This window comes from Ictalurus furcatus, chromosome 12, assembly GCF_023375685.1.
Source record: "Ictalurus furcatus strain D&B chromosome 12, Billie_1.0, whole genome shotgun sequence".
NCBI lineage: Eukaryota > Metazoa > Chordata > Actinopteri > Siluriformes > Ictaluridae > Ictalurus > Ictalurus furcatus.
Genome location: NC_071266.1, coordinates 24435910 through 24456015, shown reverse-complemented (window position 1 = coordinate 24456015; position 20106 = coordinate 24435910). Strand labels below are relative to the sequence as shown.

General features: G+C 36.9%; 3 protein-coding genes and 1 long non-coding RNA gene across 7 annotated transcripts in view; all 4 read right to left on the bottom strand.

The window, feature by feature from the left end:
• The window catches only part of LOC128615917 (asialoglycoprotein receptor 2), a 29706-nt gene that overhangs the window by 3429 nt on the left and 6171 nt on the right, over positions 1-20106 (bottom strand). Inside the window, exons 1-7 of one of the 3 annotated variants that reach the window (XM_053638317.1) lie at positions 11890-12567; positions 4145-4267; positions 3960-4022; positions 3620-3727; positions 2547-2636; positions 1548-1631; positions 901-963 (exon numbers count right to left, since the gene is read on the bottom strand). In XM_053638317.1, coding sequence (XP_053494292.1) covers positions 901-963; positions 1548-1631; positions 2547-2636; positions 3620-3727; positions 3960-4022; positions 4145-4220 — 484 coding nt within the window. In that variant the 5' untranslated portion in view covers positions 4221-4267; positions 11890-12567. The other 2 variants (XM_053638319.1, XM_053638318.1) reach the window with 2 other exon arrangements.
• LOC128615918 (CD209 antigen-like protein E) lies at positions 7082-11899 on the bottom strand. 2 transcript variants are annotated; one of them, XM_053638320.1, is made up of 9 exons: positions 11525-11899; positions 11368-11430; positions 10896-10994; positions 10228-10317; positions 9680-9742; positions 8624-8686; positions 8319-8470; positions 8098-8210; positions 7082-7943 (listed from the first exon to the last, which is right to left on the bottom strand). In XM_053638320.1, exons 1-9 carry the CDS (start codon positions 11598-11600, stop codon positions 7787-7789), a joined length of 876 nt encoding a protein of 291 aa, XP_053494295.1. In that variant the 5' UTR covers positions 11601-11899; the 3' UTR covers positions 7082-7786. The 2 variants fall into 2 exon arrangements, with proteins under 2 accessions (XP_053494295.1, XP_053494296.1); XM_053638321.1 differs by having other exon boundaries at positions 7082-7929.
• On the bottom strand, positions 12681-16436 carry LOC128615920 (uncharacterized). Its single transcript, XR_008387316.1, has 3 exons — positions 16232-16436; positions 15129-15190; positions 12681-13903 (listed from the first exon to the last, which is right to left on the bottom strand). It is a non-coding gene; the product is annotated as an uncharacterized LOC128615920 (long non-coding RNA).
• On the bottom strand, positions 18611-20054 carry LOC128615919 (C-type lectin domain family 6 member A-like). Its single transcript, XM_053638322.1, has 3 exons — positions 19847-20054; positions 19631-19743; positions 18611-19483 (listed from the first exon to the last, which is right to left on the bottom strand). Exons 1-3 carry the CDS (start codon positions 20045-20047, stop codon positions 19321-19323), a joined length of 477 nt encoding a protein of 158 aa, XP_053494297.1. The 5' UTR covers positions 20048-20054; the 3' UTR covers positions 18611-19320.

The following is a 20106-nucleotide window of genomic DNA, read 5'->3' as shown; positions in this document are numbered from 1 at the left end:
CAATATTTGTCATTTAGTCTATTTTAGTTGCACTTTATTATCATCTATTGCCAAGGAGTCAAAGAAAAAAGAAATTTTGACTGTACTGCTTACAATTCTTTGAATATGTGCATATTATTTTTAATACTATGATGTAGACAGAGGTTAAAGTGGGATTTGGATGGTAGTGGAACTCTGACAGTGATTGAGAAGGAGTTCAATTAGAGCTCAAGCTACACATAATGTATAGCCATCTACCAGGAGATTTTAGAGCACTTAATTCTTCCATCTGCTGACGAGCTTTTTCCTTTTCCAGCAGGACTTGAACCTGCCCACAGTGCCAAAACTACTAGTAACTGGTTTACTGACCGTGGTATTACTGTGCTTGATTGTCCAGCCAACTCGCCTGACCCGAACCCCATAGAGAATCTATGAGAGACACCAGACCCAACAATACAGACGAGCTGAAGACCGCTATCAAAGCAACCTGGGCTTCCAGAACACCTCAGCAGTGCCACAGGCTGATCGCCTCCATGCCACGCCGCATCGATGAAGTAATTTGTGTAAAAGTATTAAATCCCTCACCGAGTATCAGTACATAAATTAACATACTTTTCACAAGGTCAACATTTCTGTATTATAAATTCTTTATTTGAACATTTTGAGATACCGGATTTCTGATTTCCGTGAGCTGTAAGCCGTAATCATCGAGATTAAAACAAAAAAAAGGCTCGAAATATTTCACTTCATGTGTAATGAATCTAGAATATGTGAAAGTTCCACTTTTTGAATTAAATTACAGAAAAATGTACTTTTCCACAATGTTCTAAGTTTTTTGAGATGCACCTGTAGTTACACCTATTGTAAATAAGGGTTTTGTTTCACTGATGGAAGTACACCAGAATAAAAGACCAGTCTTACTGTTGTATGATACGTTGAGTTCCTGATACTTCACCTCCAGTGCATCATACATTCCCTCTTTTTCTGATAAACAAAAGAAAGATGAATGTTTTTCAGTACTGAATTCATTAGGATTGACTTCAGTCAGTCAGAAATGTTGTTTATGTGCTTAGAGTCTTTCCTACTTTTCCTACACCCCTATTACATTGTTTACCAAGTTTTTTGAGCAACTCTTTATTCTGACAACTTTTTTTGTTCTCACAATATTGTTTCCAAAATTTCATGCAAACTAGATTCATGCTTGGAAGATAATCAAGGTGTTCACTTCAGCATAGTTCACTAGTTAACATGAGAAGAGAGTAGAAAATAGAACATTTTGAGGAAAAGTAATTAGTAAAGTCATTTATTATGTCGCCCCCCCCCCCCCCCCCCGATAACTTATATAGTGTTTCTTGAGTAATTTTCTTGATGACTACTTTTACTTTTACTCAAGTCAGTGTGTTTTATAGTCTTTTCACCACTGGTGGTCATACAATATTTGTCATTCAGTCTATTTAAGTTACACTCTATTATCATATTTTGCCAAGGAGTCAAGGAAAAAATAAATTTTGACTGTACTGCTTACATTTCATTAAACATGAGCGTACGATTCTCTTGAAACCACTTACCCTTGGCTTTGTTTTCTTGCATCATCAGTGTAGCTGTAGCATTCTCATACTGCTCACGTAAAATCTCAAAAGAGACATCTTTATCTGTTGAACAAGAACACCAGGGTTAAAGTTATACACAGATGAATATGAACTGAATTCATAGAAATTTAGAATTGGAAATGTATGTTCTTAATATTGGGATGTAGACAGAGGTTAAAGTGGGATTTGGATTGTAGTGGAACTCTGACAGTGATCGAGAAGGAGTTCAATTAGAGCTCAAGCTACACATAGAATCCACATATCATTTACATTTACAGCATTTGGCAGACGCCCTTACCCAGAGCGACTTACATTTCTCTCATTTATACAACTGAGCATTTGAGAGTTAAGGGTCTTGCTCAAGCGCCCAGCAGTGGCAGCTTGGCGGTGCTGGGATTTAAACTCATGACCTTCCGATCAGCAGTCCAACGTCTTACCACACAGTTACCACACGGTTACCACGTACTTACCACACAGCTACAAATTACTGAAAGATATTCTGCCCAATCAAATGAGGTGGATAATCATTTTAATAATCTATTAAATGGAAGAAACTGCCATGTAGACCTTCATCTGTGTGATTACTTTTACTGACAGAGTCAGTGTGTGTGTTCTGTGCATGTATTGGAGTCATGATGCTTTCCTAGTGCAATAAAGTGGTCCTGTCAGGAAACACACTTAAAGTTACTGTTTTTATTCTATTTCAAATGCTTGTGAGGTTAGATTAGTACTGAAGTAACATTTGCAGGATGTAAACTGATCTTAGTAAAGTCGGATCAGCATTTAATATTGACATTCAGCATGGATGCAGAACTTTCACAAGCAAAAAAGGAGAACTTGCTAAAACTGTTATTGCTTGTGCAGTTATTCCCATACAAAGGTTTTTAAAGTTGATATCATTAGAAGAAGAGTGAACGCATTAGATTGATAGATAACATGCGATTTAAGTAAACATGTTTATCTCTTGAAACCACTTACCCTTGGCTTTGTTTTCTTGCATCATCAGTGTAACTGTAGCGTTCTCACTCTGCTCATGTAAAATCTCAAAGGAGACAACTTTATTGTGATCTGTTGAACAAGAACACCAGGGTTAGAGTCATACATATGAATACATTTTGAATTGGAAATGTATGTTTTTAATACTAGGATGTATACGGAGGTTAAAGTTGGATTTGGAAGGTAGTGGAGCTCTGACAGTGATCGAGAAGGAGTTCAGTTACATCTCAAGCCACACAGAAAAAAAATGACAGCATTATTTAAAAATAAGAAACCCCAGTTTTGTTGCCTCAGGGGAGTGCAGTGAGGTACTGTTGCAAATCGACTGGGATATATCACTTGGGAGAACATGGAAGGCAAATGAAACATTGCGTTACAATACAGATTTCGGTGGAACCAGCTTGATGGAGATTATTGTTTTTCATTAGTGATGTGCCTCAAAGAATTCAGGCCGTCATAAAAGCCAGAGGAGGAGCAACAAATTATTAAACTGATTTTTTTTTTGTTGATGATTCCATAATTTTTTCCTCAACTTGACCGGAAAAAAAAAAAAGCCATTAATTAAAACAATTTATTATCATTTGTTTGAGGTATCACTATTAAACAAAAATTGTTTTGTGTCATATCTGCAATTTGTTTATTTCCTGTGAAGTAAAAAAACATGTGGTGATCCCATAAGTTTTTTTTATATAGACATATAGATAGATAGATAGATAGATAGATAGATAGACAGATAGATAACAAGGGTTGTTTAGGTGCTGATTCTGCACGTCTCTGTTGGACTTTTGATTACTTGACATCTGAAATATAGTTTATATGAGAGGCAACTCACTCAAAATGGTCCAATATATACAGCTGAAGGGGGAAATTTCCATTGATTTTGTCACTGAACAACTTGTCTTTTACGCCTTTGTAACTACATTCTCATACAGCTTTTAAATAATTTACAATAAAACCATGAATGAAATGCTGCTCACTTACCATATCAAATGAAACAATTTATTGTGATTTGTTGAATGAGAAGAACAAAGATAAATATGATAAGGAATACTCACACAAGATCCCTACAGCACAGAGTGCCATTAAAGCACCGAGCAGTAAGAGAAGACCAAGAGCAGATATGCAGAACTTTACTTTTTTCAACTCTCTGAGGACGAAGATATCTGGGAGAAAAGATTTAGTTAATTCCTACACCGTTGTCCCTGGACTATAGTCCTGCGTACCCACTTAAAACAGCCATGTTCACATGTCGGTATATAATCCAAGTCAAAATCAATTGGTAATCAAATCTGACAGATGATGATAAGTGATAAACCTACTTGTTACTCATTCATAAAACATATTTTAGCAAAGTAGAAGTCAGATAATCAGTAAAATTGTCAAGCAAAAACATACCTGTGTATTTTTTGGGCTTTGGACGCCAGTATTGTGTATTCAAATAAACATCATCTTCTGTTTCTGGTTGTGAGCAGTGAAAATCCCTTATCATTTACAATTCTTCTCATGTAAGCTATATTGAAATTAAACCATCAAAAATATATTCAATTATAGTTAACTGTATAAACCTTTCAAATGCCTACCTGTTGGAGAATGATAGTTTTCACTACTATCCATTTTGCAGAGGTCAAAACTGTTATTTCCACTGATGGCTTGCATTTCCAAACCCCAGTAGTGCTTCACACTAGATTCTTAACCTGCGTTCACTCAAGCAAGCAGAAATCACTCATGACTTGTAGTTTGTTTTTTGTGGGTGTGTATTGTGTGATACTGTCGTCACTTATGGGAATGAACATTACACTCACCTTTTTTGAAGTACAGCCTTAAAAAACGCTTCATAGTTGAATAGCCATTTGAAAGAACTACTGAGAGAGTAAAAGACCTGCGGCATGAATATGTGCAGGTAAGTAATGTACACTTCAGTGTTGTGCACTGCACACAGAACCTTTTTACATGTAAATTTATAGTACACCTGTATTTATAGTACGCCTGTATTGAACTACACAGTGTTCTCTATTTTTTCAGAGAGTTTTACTAATTTAGCTGATGCAATCCGACATGAATTTATATTCATAGATGAGGCAGGGTTTAACCTGACAAAAGGAAGAAGAAGATTGAGAAACATCATTGGCCACAGAGCTACTTTGAATGTCCCGGGCCAACGTGGTGGTAACATCACAATGAGCGCTGCAGTCACGCAAAATGGGGTCCTTCACCGCCATGCCAAATTAGGTCCTTACAACATGGCCCACATACTCACATTTTTAGACCGACTACATAACATCATCACAGCAGAAGACCAAAGGCGTGCAGAGAAGATGAGATACATTGTCATCTGGGACAATGCATCTTTCTACCAATCTGCTCTGGTCCAGAACTGGATTCATCATCATCCACAATTTTAACTCCAATACCTCCCACCATGCTCTCCCTTCCTTAACCCCACTGAGGAGGGTTTTATTTCGGCATGGCGGTGGAAGGTTTACAATCTCCAGGATTGTCAGGATACCCCTCATTCAAGCCATGGAGGAGACCTACAACCTGCGACCTAATTGATGTAGGGTCTGTGCAAGGATGGATGACTTTTTACAATGTGGAGAGAAATAAATATTTTCATCAGTGTGCAGTCCTGGTCTTGTGTGTTGTGTACGGTCAATATATTCAAGTACTTTACTCTAACAATATCTCTGAAAAAATCTAACCCAGACTATATAATAAGAAAAGTTAAAAGTGTTTTAGATTGAGCACAGCAGCGTGTAACTGGTTCAAACAGAATCAGATCGTATGAACCATGCGCGTGCCATACGGTGTCAAAATTGGCACATATTCATGCCGCAGGTCTTTTACTCTCTCAGAAGTTCTTTAAAATGGCTATTCAACTATCAAGTGTTTTTAAAGGATTTTGCTCCAGTGTTGATAGAAAGACCTGATGGACATTATTGAAAATTGTGTGATCATTGAGGATGTTTGTTTGAATTTCTTGGAGATGTATCGCATTATTGGCCAAAACTATGTTTACAATAGCTCTCTCTTGTTCCTCTGAGAATATGGGGCTCCTTCCTCCTGTCACAGCTCCGTCAGATCAGAACTCAAATTCCCAAGATGCAACACTCACTTCTCATGCACGCATGCGCTCACCATCCCCGGAGTTCTGATCAGACACACCTGGCACCAATCACACACACACACACACACACACTCTCACCGCTAGTACTTAGGGATGTCAACTCGTTTCTCTGCGTTACCAAGCCGTTCTAGTTAGTTTGTCTTCTTGTGATCCTCAACCCTTGTGTCCGGTTTCGACTACGCTCTCTGCCTGATCCCGTTTGTGCTGCTCGTCCGATCACTTGACCTTTGCCTGTCTTACGACTATGTTTCTTGTACTTCCCGATACCACGCTCTACACCTGCCGCCCGCTCCTGCTTCTGTGCCGATTCGAGGTTCGTGACACCTCCTTGACGTTCTTGACCCTCGATCCTACGTAGATCAATCAAAATACATGTAAAAAAAAAAAAAATATCACAGGACAGCATAAAAGGCATTGTTTCAAACATGGAATGCAGTGAATGGGTACCAAAAAGTACTGATGTAGTGCACATAGTAGGCTACATTGTACTGATTTTACTGTAGACAGTAGAGAAAAGGTTTTTTTTTTTTTTTTTTCCTGTGCTCTTGTTGAAATGTCAGAATTACTGTTGAAACAGTATATCTGCTGAGATTGGACAGCACTCTCTGTCCAGCCTCTCTCAATGTCAACCTATGGTTTACAACATGGGCAACCAGTGTTGCTCGATTCTCATCAGATAAAAATTTGGTCCTCGTCTTCTTTGTCCATGTCCTCCTCCATGTCTACCTCTTCCGACCCCTCTTCCCCCATCTTACTGCAAGTTCTGCAATGTTGCCTTCCTTTTTTGTTGAAGACAGGTAAACTCACCTGCTGCCTTTTATAGTGCTACGCCCGATTGACAATTGATTGACAATTAATCGCCCGAGTGTCTGTACACCTGATGGCTGTGTTTGATCAGTTGGTTAGTAGGTGCGGTATATTGGAAAGCATTGCCTTGAAATTGCAAAGAAGTGACATTGTGTTAGATTTGTTTCTAATGTAGAGAAGGGTCTTTAGCATTTTGCAAAAAGTGTGAGGCTGTGTGCTTATAGTTGTGAGGATCTGCGCTGAGGTTTTGCTCCTTGAGGGTGAAGTTTCATTAACTGTGTTATTTTTAATTTGAGTGTGTAAGCAATCGTAAAAAAACTGTAACCTGCAGTCTAGAGAAAGGGGCAGCACAAGTAAGAGGTTTCAATTTCCAGATGTGTCCGCTTTCTCTAAAGATAAGCTCAAGACTCTTATTATTTAACAGGTAATCTATAATAGTAAACTGTAACAGTTTCTTGTTGGATCTTCTGCGAGGGGAAACCTCCATCAAGTGACAGTAAACCAAAGATAACCCACTATTGCTGTACTGGAAGTAAAACACTGCCATAATGCAAACCATCATTTATAATAAATAACACACACTATATTTTCAAGCCATGTAATTTGTTTTTTTATTAATTCTTACATTTTCTTTAATGGTTATTCAAAGCAACTTCACATTACATCCAGTTTTAGCTAACATAAAATGCACACTACTCAATCATCAGTAAATATACACAGCATTAGTACTTACAGATGAATGGCAAATGAAAAGAGAACCTGTTGCTCTGTTATGCTAAACTGGAGGAATATCTTTTGGGAGACCGGTGTTCATCCGTTCAGTACAGTTTAGAAGACTTATAGAATTTATGGCGAGGTTCACTGAAGCTCTTCTTGTGAATCAGGTTTTCCTTTAATTTGTCACCGGCTGTATATTTATTGAATACAAAATTACAGTATACGAAATTAAGAACTAATGAAGATTTTCAGGATTCAATGTCATTTTAAAATGTCCAGTATTAAGTCAAGGTGACTGAGATATAATTACCTCTGACTTTTCTGAATAAGATATAATTACCTCTGACTTTCACACTACTCAGAACTGGAGAGGAACTACTAAACCTCAAGGTTATAACAGTTCAGTCGATTTGTTTTTAACATGTCTCTAAGGAAATACACACTGGAGATTCATGATAGTCAAACTGTTGTCAAATGTAAAAATTTCATGATCTCATACCATCTTCTAATGGTCTTGAGGTTTGCACAAGCTTAGATAATCACATAAAGAAATGCAAGTGAAAAGAGTGGTGTTTTACTTTTCACAGATGAATCGTTTCCGCTTAAGGCAAGAAGCGTCAAACCATTTATGCAGTACACCTTCCTCATGCCCCAGCGCAGCACAGTCCTCTCCAGAAGGGTCCTCTTTTTTCCAGTTATCAGGCTCATTCGGTCCCCCTGTAAACCAGAACCTTCATAGATAAAAAAAAAGACTGCAATCAGTATGCTCTACAATTTATTTATATTATACAGACATGTGAATAATATTTATGCATGCTAGAGCATTGCAGAGCTTTAAAACTGTAAAATGAGTTTATAGAGTGTGTGAGTGAACACGGTTCTTACTTTACACCCGTCTCCTTTAAGGGCTGGTTGTTCACCCACATCCACTTTCCCTCAGTCTCCAAGTCATTCAGGCCAATCCAGTGTGTTTCTCCAATTTGTGAAGATACAAAATTCTAATGTAGAAAATAACAGGACACATAGCTTACACCTGTAACCAATGCAAGTGGAATTAATGTCAATATCAAAATTCAGAATGGAAAGAAACGAGCCACTACACTCACCTGTTCAGTTTGGCTGGTTATAATCACCAGGTGACTTCCTTTCCCCACACAGTAATCTCGACTCCGTATCCAGTTCAGTTTCTCAGTGGAGAAGTAGTAACACTTTAAACCAAGAGACTTCCATCCTTCCTCACATCTTCTGCTTTGATTTACTTTTGTTAAGAACAGTAAGAAAAAAAACTTTGCAGAATATTTATGCAGCCTATAATACTATGAAAAAAAAAACAAGTATAGTTACACCTATTGTAAATAAGGGTTTTTTTTTTCATTGATGGAAATAAACCAGAATAAAAGACCAGTCTTACTGTTGCATGCAAAGTCGAGTTCCTGATACTTCACCTCCAGCACTTCATACATTCCCTCTTTTTCTGATACACAAATGAACAATTTATTTTTTCAGTATTGCCTTCATTAGGGTTGACTTCAGTCAGTCATATAAAGAATCAAGCATGAATACAAAAACAGTAAACACAGTATTGTATTACACTAATAGTCAATTTGAAAGCAAACATTTCTTCCTCATATTATCTCAGGGAGTTTTTACTAGTCACCGTCGCCTCTGGCTTGCTCTGGCTTTGTGTCAAAGTCCATTGTGAAATGCACTACACAAATAAAACTGAATTGCATTGAATTGAATTATACAAAAGTTAGTTCTGGTTGATTAATTTGATTGGACAAGTGGTGTTCTATGAGTGCTGATGCTTAGTATAACAGCACTAGTACATTTCACTGTGTAAACACTTGTCTGTGTTTGTTATATAAAATTCCTATTCTACAGGCTGTCAGTTAGTCTGAACTTTCAACGCTCTATCCAGCTGTAGCTTCTTTGGAAACTATTTCCATTGATGGAGCCAAAAAACTAAATATTTGGCCATATTATGTCTTGAATGTTAGTTACTCAATATAAATTATATTATTTTATATTGCATAAAATGAAATCGCATTACAGTAAGGAATTACATAACAATGTCTTATCCACATGGCTCTGTTTACCAAGTTTTTTTGAGGATCTTCTTATTCTGACAACTTAGTTCAACAATTGTTTGATCTCACAATGTTGCTTCCAAAATTTCATGCAAAGTAGATTCAAGATAATCAAGCTGTTCACTTCAGCATAGTTCACAATTTACCATGAGAAGAGAGTAGAAAATAGAACATTGAGATGTTGTGTAAATTGTATACATAAGGAAAAGTAATATGTCAAAGTAAACTTACCTATCTACAATTTTATTAATAATATCTATCTATAATTTAGCCTGTTCGAATATAAAACATAAAAAAAACAAGTATAGTTACATCTATTGTAAATAAAGTTTTTGTTTCACTGATGGAAGTAAACCAGAATAAAAGACCAGTCTTACTGCTGCATGATAAGTTGAGTTCCAGAAACTTCGCCTCCAGCGCTTCATACATTCCCTCTTTTTCTGATACACAAAAGAACAATTTGTTTTTTCAGGATTGAGTTCATTAGTCTTTCCTACTTTTCCTACTCCCCCATTCCACTGTTTACCAAGTTCTTTGAGCATCTTTTTATATCAAGACCTTTTATGTTCTCATAATGTTGTTTCCAAAATTTCAGGCAAACTAGATTCATGCTTGGAAGATAATCAAGGTGTTCACTTCAGCATAGTTCACTAGTTAGCATGAGAAGAGAGTAGAAAATAGAACATTTTGAGAAGTTGTGTAAATTGTATACATGAGGAGAAGTAATTAAAAGTAAAGTCAAGTCATTTCTCAAGTAGTTTTCTCCTTTCAGATGACTTACTTAGTGTTTCTTGAGTTGTTTCTAGTTGATTTAAGTTGCAGTCTATTATCATCTTTTGCCAAGGAGTGAAGGAAAAAAAGAATTTTGACTGTACTGCTTACATTTCATTAAATATGAGCGTATTATTCTCTTGAACCCACGTACCTTTGGCTTTGTTTTCTTGCATCATCAGTGTAACTGTAGCGTTCTCATACTGCTCATGTAAAATCTCAAAGGAGACAACTTTATTGTGATCTGTTGAACAAGAACACCAGGGTTAGAGTCATACATAGATAAATATGAATTGAATTCATAGAAAATCAGAACTGGAAATGTATGTTTTTAATATTAGGATGTAGACCTAAAGGATGTAACCTGATGTAAAGTGACTTTAGTAAAGCTGGCTCAGCATTTAATATTGACATTCAGCGAGGATGCAGAACTTTGCTAAAACCATTATATTTTGTGCGGTTATTCCCATACAATGGCATCATTAGAAGATTAGTAAAGGTATTAGATTGATAGATAATGTATGCAATTTATACTATTTGCAACCGCCAGAGCATCATTGTGCCTGACTCCTGGGCAAATATCAAATGCTGAGCAACTTTATTTTGGTCCAATATAAACAGCTGAAAGGGGGACATTTCCATTGGTTTTGTCACTGATCAACTTGTCTTTTATGCCTTTATAACTATATTCTCATACAGCTTTTAAATAATTTACAATAAAACAATGAATGAAATTCTGCTCACTTAACATATCAAATGAAAAAAATCATTGTGATTTGTTGAATGAGAAGAACAAAAATAAATATGTTAAGGAATACTCACACAAGATCCCTACAGCACAGAGTGCCATTAAAGCACCGAGCAGTAGGAGAAGACCAAGAGCAGATATGCAGAACTTTACTTTCTTCTGGATGAAGATATCTGGGAGAAAAGACATAGTTATTTCATAAACCTTTGTCCCCGGACTATAGTCCTGGGAACACCCTGCCCTGCACAGGTTCAGGGTTTTCATATTCCTAACATAAGAAAAGCTTAATAATAAGTGCATCTGCATCATATTTGTTGAGGACTGAACTGGAGTTAAGAAACTCTGCCATAGATCTCAGTTAAAACAGCCATGTTCACTTAGATATTCATTTGCTCATATGTTGGTATATAATCCAAGTCAAAATCAAATAGTAATCATATCTGACAGATGATGATAAATGATAAACCTAATTGTTATTCATTCATAAAACATATTTTAGCAAAGTAGAAGTCAGATAATCAGTAAAATTGTCAAGCAAAAACATACCTGTGTATTTTCTGGACTTTGGACAGCAGTTTTGTGTAGTCAAATAAACATCATCTTCTGTTTCTGGTTGAAAACAGTGAAAATTCCTTATCATTTACTGTTTTTCTTCAAACTATATTGAATTTAAACTATCAACAGAAATCTTTCAAATGCCTACCTAGTGGCGAATGATAATTTTCACTACTCTCCATTTTACAGAGGTCAAAACCGATATTTCCACTGATGGCTTGCATTTCCAAACCCCAGTAGGGCTTCACACTAGATTCTTAACCTGCGTTCACTCAAGCAAGCAGAAAACACTCATGACTTCATGATGGATGAAAATTATGACAAAAATAAAACACGAGGGAGACGACTGTGCGAAAATAAGAGTTTATTAAGGAAAAAGGGTACACAGGTTAAGATAATAAGTTACTAACACTCACTAACTTTGTAACACACATACACACAGTAGATATGTAAACACGCTAGACAAATGAGGTAAAGATGATTAAAAGAAATAAACAGAGTTTATACACTTACCCACAGTAAAAATAAAAAGGAAGATTAAAAGAGATTGGTGAGGTGCTCACTTGTCCTCACTTGACATCCTCACTTATTGTCAGATTAATAATGACCTAAGGAGCTGAAGTTGTTTTTTTTATGATTATTATTTTTAAAAAAAGGAACCAAAACCAGTTGGAAATAAGGGAATCGAAAATAAGAAAAGCAACCATAATTGGCCTAAAAAATAAGAAAAATCAAAACGAAATGGGCTTCAGAAAATACCTAAAAACGGACAAAAAGGGATTGGAAAAAACCTAAAAAAATAAACATATTGGACAAGAGTGAGCTAGGGGTGAACACAGGGGATAGCAAACTGAATAAAAGAGAAGCCCCAACTCTTGCGAGATCAGATCGCTTTTGGACATCTCAGTCAGTGCGTTTACATGGACAACAATAATCCACTCTTAACCCGATTAAGATGATACTTTGATTAAGAAACTACCATGTAAACAGCAATTTTTAATTACCTTAATCTGATTAAGGTCATACTTGAAGTAAGCACTAATCAAATTAAGACATGTGGAGTACTCCTGTTTTAGTCACATTATGGACGTGTATTACAGACATGTAAACACCTTAATCACATTATGAACATCGTGTGAGAGTTTTCACCGCGTTTTGCGACAGGACACGATCACACACGGCAGTGCTCAACATTTTACGGCGAAAAAGAGAGTACGGCCTCGTCCCAAACCGCATACTTGCCTACTATAGCCCTGTAGTGGGGAAAAATACATGTATCTCGGCTAGTATACAGACGGTAAGTACGCGGTTTGGGACGCAGCCCACGGCTTCAAGCAGTCATCTATTAGCACGTACAGCATGACAAATAATTAACCGCACTTAAAGAGTTCGTAAAAATTTTTTAATAAAAACACCGAAAAATGTATACGGTCCCATAACGAAGATGAACTGTATGTTGATACGTGAAATTCTGGAGGGACGTCGGACGGCGTGGCACGGTGACGTAATGACATGTGCCGTTAATCTAATTATGTTCTATAACATGTAAAACGGGTACATGACAGGAGTATTCTAAAAGCGACTCATGTAAACACCTTAATCACATTATTATCTTACTCAGAGTAAGGTCAATAATTAGATTACTGCTGTCCATGTAAACGTAGTCACTGTTGGGATCTTGTGGTGGTTGGTAATAAACTTGGACCCTTGCTTCTCTCACCCGCTGTGTTCTTGTGTATTTCTTCATCCACAAATTGGTCTAGCTGATGTAAGTATAGACTTTAAATAATAGTAGCTAATGTTAATAATTTTTCAGGCCAACATTTGCCACCCCAGATGGGTCTGATTTAGGCCAGAAATCTGATCCCCTTTCTTGTGACTTCACCGCTCTGTGGGCAGCAGACAGGCCATATAGGACAAAGGTAAAGCAGACACCTGTTTGACCGAAGTTTTGCTTTAGTTAATCTGCTCCCAGGAGAGGGGAGCCCCGGAGACTGAGGGAGGACGAAATTGGTCTCCAAAAGAACCTGGATGAATGCTTGAACATTTAAAAAAAAAATTACAAAATTCTAAGGGAACCATAGTGGGTGAGAAAAGTAATAGAAATTAGACATTGTAGAAGAGAACTGGCTGATGTGAGTAACTAACTAAGGAGTGTGGTTAAATTGTGGTTATTGTGTTTGTGAACTGAACTGTGTGTGTGTTGAACAAGTAAAAGGAATATAGAGACCTGTGATACAGCTGCTGGAGAAGAGAGTGAGAGGCTCAACTCAGGGCCCAGGTCTGGGTCACCGCTGAACAGCGTAAGGGCTGAATGGTCAAAACCCACTGTGGAAAAGCGGACACACTGTATGGATGATAAATGTGTGTGTGTGTGTGTGTGTGTGTGTGTGTGTGAAGAAAAGAGAGAGAGAGAAGCGCTGAAGTGTGTGTGTGTGTGTGTGTGTGTGTGTGTGTGTGTGTGTGTGTGTCTCTACGCATGCTCGTGAGTTTTGAAGTTCCTTTTTATTTTCTGTCACAAAACACCCTAGAAAGAAGAAGCAAAACTTTATCTGTTGAACAAGAACTCCAGGAATAAAGTCATACATAGAAAAATATGAACTGAATTCATAGAAATTTAGAATTGGAAATGTATGTTCTTAATACTAGGATGTAGACAGAGGTTAAAGTTGGGTTGTAGTGGAACTCTGACAGTGATCGAGAAGGAGTTCAATTAGAGCTCAAGCTACACATAGAATCCACATATCATTTACATTTACAGCATTTGGCAGACGCCCTTACCCAGAGCGACTTACATTTCTCTCATTTATACAACTGAGCATTTGAGAGTTAAGGGTCTTGCTCAAGCGCCCAGCAGTGGCAGCTTGGCGGTGCTGGGATTTAAACTCATGACCTTCCGATCAGCAGTCCAACGTCTTACCACACAGTTACCACACGGTTACCACGTACTTACCACACAGCTACAAATTACTGAAAGATATTCTGTCCAAACTATTGAGGTGGATAATCATTTTAATAATCCATTAAATGGAAGAAACTGCCATGTAGACCTTCATCTGTGTGATTACTTTTACTGACAGAGTCAGTGTGTGTGTTCTGTGCATGTATTGGAGTCATGATGCTTTCCTAGTGCAATAAAGTGGTCCTGTCAGGAAACACACTTAAAGTTACTGTTTTTATTCTATTTCAAATGCTTGTGAGGTTAGATTAGTACTGAAGTAACATTTGCAGGATGTAAACTGATCTTAGTAAAGTCGGATCAGCATTTAATATTGACATTCAGCATGGATGCAGAACTTTCACAAGCAAAAAAGGAGAACTTTGCTAAAACTGTTATTGCTTGTGCAGTTATTCCCATACAAAGGTTTTTAAAGTTGATATCATTAGAAGATGAGTGAACGCATTAGATTGATAGATAACGTGCATTTTATACAATTTTCAACCACCAGAACATTCTTGTTTCTGAATCCTGGACAATATCAAATGCTGAGCAACTATATTTTGGTCACAAAATTTATTTTTCTTGCCCTCTGTTTAATAAATGCACTTTGATCACATGTCTCCTGAAATTTAGAACTTGCTAAAAAAAAAAAAAAAAAAAAAAAAAACACGCACAGTGGGATTAAAATAGATTGAGCATGGTAACCCAGAATCTGACAACACTGAAATATATAAAGTGCAAAAAATTCATTTTGACTGTACTACTTACATTTCATCAAACATGAACATATTATTCGCTTGAAACCACTTACCCTTGGCTTTGTATTCTCATTCTGCTCATGCAAAATCTCAAAGGAGACAACTTTATTGTGATCTGTTGAAAAAGAACACAATGTTCAGCAGAAATGTTTAGTTCAGCAGAAATGTTCAGCAAATAATGTACAGCAGAAATGTACAGCAGAAATGTTCAATAAAAATGAAACTGGAAAAAAAAGAAAAAAGAAGAAAAAGAACACCAGGGTTAGAGTGATACATACTGTATATAAACAAGAACTGAATTTATCCCATTGACAGATTCAATTAAATCTCAAGCCACACAGAAAAAAAATACAGAATTATGCCTCAGGGGAGTGCAGTGAGGTACTGTTGCAAATCGACTGGGATATATCACTTGGGAGAACATGGAAGGCAAATGAAACATTGCGTTACAATACAGATTTCGGTGGAATAAGCTTGATGGAGATTATTGTTTTTCATTAGTGATGTGCCTCAAAGAATTCAGGCCGTCATAAAAGTCAGAGGAGGAGCAACAAATTATTAAACTGATTTTTTTTTGTTGATGATTCCATAATTTTTTCCTCAACTTGACCGGAAAAAAAAAAAATGCCATTAATTAAAACAATTTATTATCATTTGTTTGAGGTATCACTATTAAACAAAAATTGTTTTGTGTCATATCTGCAATTTGTTTATTTCCTGTGAAGTAAAAAACGGAGTGAGTATTGTGAGTTTTGTCTGAGTAAGTGTGGTGATCCCATAAGTTTTTTATATAGACATATAGATAGATAGATAGATAGATAGATAGATAGACAGATAGATAACAGGGGTTGTTTAGGTGCTGATTCTGCACGTCTCTGTTGGACTTTTGATTATTTGACATCCGAAATATAGTTTACATGAGAGGCAACTCACTCAAAATGGTCCAATATATACAGCTGAAGGGGGAAATTTCCATTGATTTTGTCACTGAACAACTTGTCTTTTATGCCTTTATAACTACATTCTCATACAGCTTTTAATTAATTTACAATAAAACCATGAATGAAATGCTGCTCACTTACCATATCAAATGAAACAATTTATTGTGATTTGTTGAATGAGAAGAACAAAGATAAATATGATAAGGAATACTCACACAAGATCCCTACAGCACAGAGTGCCATTAAAGCACCGAGCAGTAGGAGAAGACCAAGAGCAGATATGCAGAACTTTACTTTTTTCAACTCTCTGAGGACGAAGATATCTGGGAGAAAAGATTTAGTTAATTCCTACACCGTTGTCCCCGGACTATAGTCCTGCGTACCCACTTAAAACAGCCATGTTCACATGTCGGTCTATAATCCAAGTCAAAATCAAATGGTAATCAAATCTGACATCTGACCAAATCTGACATCTTCTGTTTCTGGTTGTGAGCAGTGAAAATCCCTTATCATTTACAATTCTTCTCATGTAAGCTATATTGAAATTAAACCATCAAAAATATATTCAATTATAGTTAAATGTATAAACCTTTCAAATGCCTACCTGTTGGAGAATGATAGTTTTCACTACTATCCATTTTGCAGAGGTCAAAACTGTTATTTCCACTGATGGCTTGCATTTCCAAACCCCAGTAGTGCTTCACACTAGATTCTTAACCTGCGTTCACTCAAGCAAGCAGAAATCACTCATGACTTGTAGTTTGTTCTTTGTGGGTGTGTATTGTGTGATACTGTCGTCACTTATGGGAATGAACATTACACTCACCTTTTTTGAAGTACAGCCTTAAAAAACGCTTGATAGTTGTATAGCCATTTGAAAGAACTACTGAAAGAGTAAAAGACCTGCGGCATGAATATGTGCAGGTAAGTAATGTACAGTTCAGTATTGTGCACTGCACACAGAACCATTTTACATGTAAATTTATAGTACACCTGTATTTATAGTACACCTGTATTGAACTACACAGTGTTCTCTATTTTTTCAGAGAGTTTTACTAATTTAGCTGATGCAATCCGACATGAATTTATATTCATAGATGAGGCAGGGTTTAACCTGACAAAAGGAAGAAGAATATTGAGTAACATCATTGGCCACAGAACTACTTTGAATGTCCCGGGCCAACGTGGTGGTAACATCACAATGTGCGCTGCAATTACACAGAATGGGGTCCTTCACCGCCATGCCAGATTAGGTCCTTACAACATGGCCCACATACTCACATTTTTAGACCGACTACATAACATCATCACAGCAGAAGACCAAAGGCATGCAGAGAAGATTAGATAAATTGTCATCTGGGACAATGCATCTTTCTACTGATCTGCTCTGGTCCAGAACTGGACTCATCATCATCCACAATTTTAACTCCAATACCTCCCACCATGCTCTCCCTTCCTTAACCCCACTGAGGAGGTTTTTTTTCGGCATGGCTGTGGAAGGTTTACAATCTCCAGCCAGAGCTAGAGGTAACTAGAGCTAACTAGTTAAACACGAATTAAATAACACTGATCGGTGTGAAAATTTAAGTTGAGGCTGAAAATTATACCAGGAAATGGTGCATGTGCCCCCTGTTATTTATATTCACAGCTAGAAAGTGACCGATTGATCAATCATCTTGCAGTGCATTCAGTGTTTATATTAGATAAGCTCTTTATTCTCAGGAACAGTGGGAGTGAAGCAGAGATATAACCTTAATACCCAGTCCATCACAGGGCACCACACATTCACACACTCCTTATTACTCAGGTGTAAATTAGAGTAACCAATAGAGTAACATAGTCCTAGTATTTGCACAAAAAAGTGTGCAGAACCACACACACACACACACACACACAAGTAGCAGAACACTTCATGAAACACTTCATTCAAAACTATACAATAATTTACAAAAACCCAATTTTGACACCGTATGGTTCATACGATCTGATTCTGTTTGAACCAGTTACACATTGCTGTGATCAATCTAAAACACTTTTAACTTTTCTTATTATATAGTCTGGGTTTGATTTTTTCAGAGATAATGTTAGAGCAAAGTACTTGAATATATTGACCGTACACAACACACAAGACCAGGACTGCACACTGATGAAAATATTTATTTCTCTCCACATTGTAAAATCAGTCGCTACATCTATGCATTTCAAAAGGTTGCATTTTGCAGTGAAAGTAAGCCCCAGCACTGCCACGCTCTGGGTTACTGATCGGAAGGTCAGGGGTTCAAGCCCCAGCACTGCCAAGCTGCCACTGTTGGGCCCGTGAGCAAGGCCCTTAACCCTCTCTGCTCCAGGGGGCGCTGTATCATGACTCTGACCCTGTGCTCTGACCACAACTCCCTGACATGCTGGGGTATGCGAAGAAAATAAATTCACTGTGCTGTAATGTATATGTGATCCATAAAGACTCATTATCATTATCATTATCAACTGACAGTAAACCAAAGAAACCCAATATTGCTGCACTGGAAGTAAAACACTGCCATAATTCAAACCATCATCTATAATAAATACACACTATATTTTCAAGCCATGTAATGTTTTATTAATTGTTACATTTTCTTTAATGGTTATTCAAAGCAACTTCACATTACATCCAGTTTTAGCTAACATAAAATGCACACTACTCAATCAACAGTAAATATACACAGCATTAGTACTTACAGATGAATGGCAAATGAAAGGAGAACCTGTTGCTCTGTTATGCTAAACTGGAGGAATATCTTTTGGAAAACCGGTGTTCATCCGTTCAGTACAGTTTAGAAGACTTATAGAATTTATGGCGAGGTTCACTGAAGCTCTTCTTGTGAATCATGTTTTCCTTTAATTTGTCACCGGCTGTATATTTATTGAATACAAAATTACAGTACACGAAATTAAGAACTAATGAAGATTTTCAGGATTCAAGGTCATTTTGAAATGTCCAGTATTAAGTCAAGGTGACTGAGATATAATTACCTCTGACTTTTCTGAATAAGATATAATTAGCTCTGACTTTCACACTACTCAGAACTGGAGAGGAACTACCAAACCTCAAGGTTATAACGGTTCAGTCACTTTGTTTATAACATGTCTTCAAGGAAATAAACACTGGAGATTCATGATCGTCAAACTTGTCAAATGTTAAAATTTCTACAAGGCAGCAGGAGAAAAGCCACATACATGATCTCATACCATATTCTAATGGTCTAGAGGTTTGAACAAGCTTAGATAATCACATAAAAATGCAAAAAGTGAAAAAAGTGGTGTTTTACTTTTCACAGATGAATCGTTTCCGCTTAAGGCAAGAAGCGTCAAACCATTTATTTATGTTACCAATCTCATGCCCCAGCGCAGCACAGTCCTCTCCAGAAGGGTCCTCTTTTTTCCAGTTATCAGGCTCACTTGATCCCCCTGGATTGCTAAACCAGAACCTTCATAGATAAGAGAGACTGCAGTCAATTTGCTGTACAATTTAATTATATTACACAGAAATTTGTATAAGTTTGTGTGTGCTGTATATCTTTGAAGCTACAATAAGAGTAGTTTACACCAAGTGTGTGAGTGAACATGGTTCTTACTTTACACCCGTCTCCTTTAAGGGCTGGTTGTTCACCCACATCCACTTTCCCTCAGTCTCCAAGTCATTCAGGCCAATCCAGTGTGTTTCTCCAATTTGTGAAGAAGCAAAATTCTAATGTAGAAAATAACATAATAAATAACTTACACCTGTACACAAGTGGAATTAATGTCAATATCAAAATTCAAAATGGAAAGAAAAGAGCCACTACACTCACCTGTTCAGTTTGGCTGGTTATAATCACCAGGTGGCCTCCTTTCCCCACACAGTAATCTCGACTCTGCATCCAGTTCAGTTTCTCAGTGGAGAAGTAGTAACACTTTAAACCAAGAGACTTCCATCCTTCCTCACATCTGCTGCTTTGATTTACTTTTGTTAAGAACAGTAAGAAATAAAACTTTGTAGAATATTTATGCATACTGTAATTCTATATATATATAAAAAACCCAAGTATAGTTACATCTATTGTAAATAAGG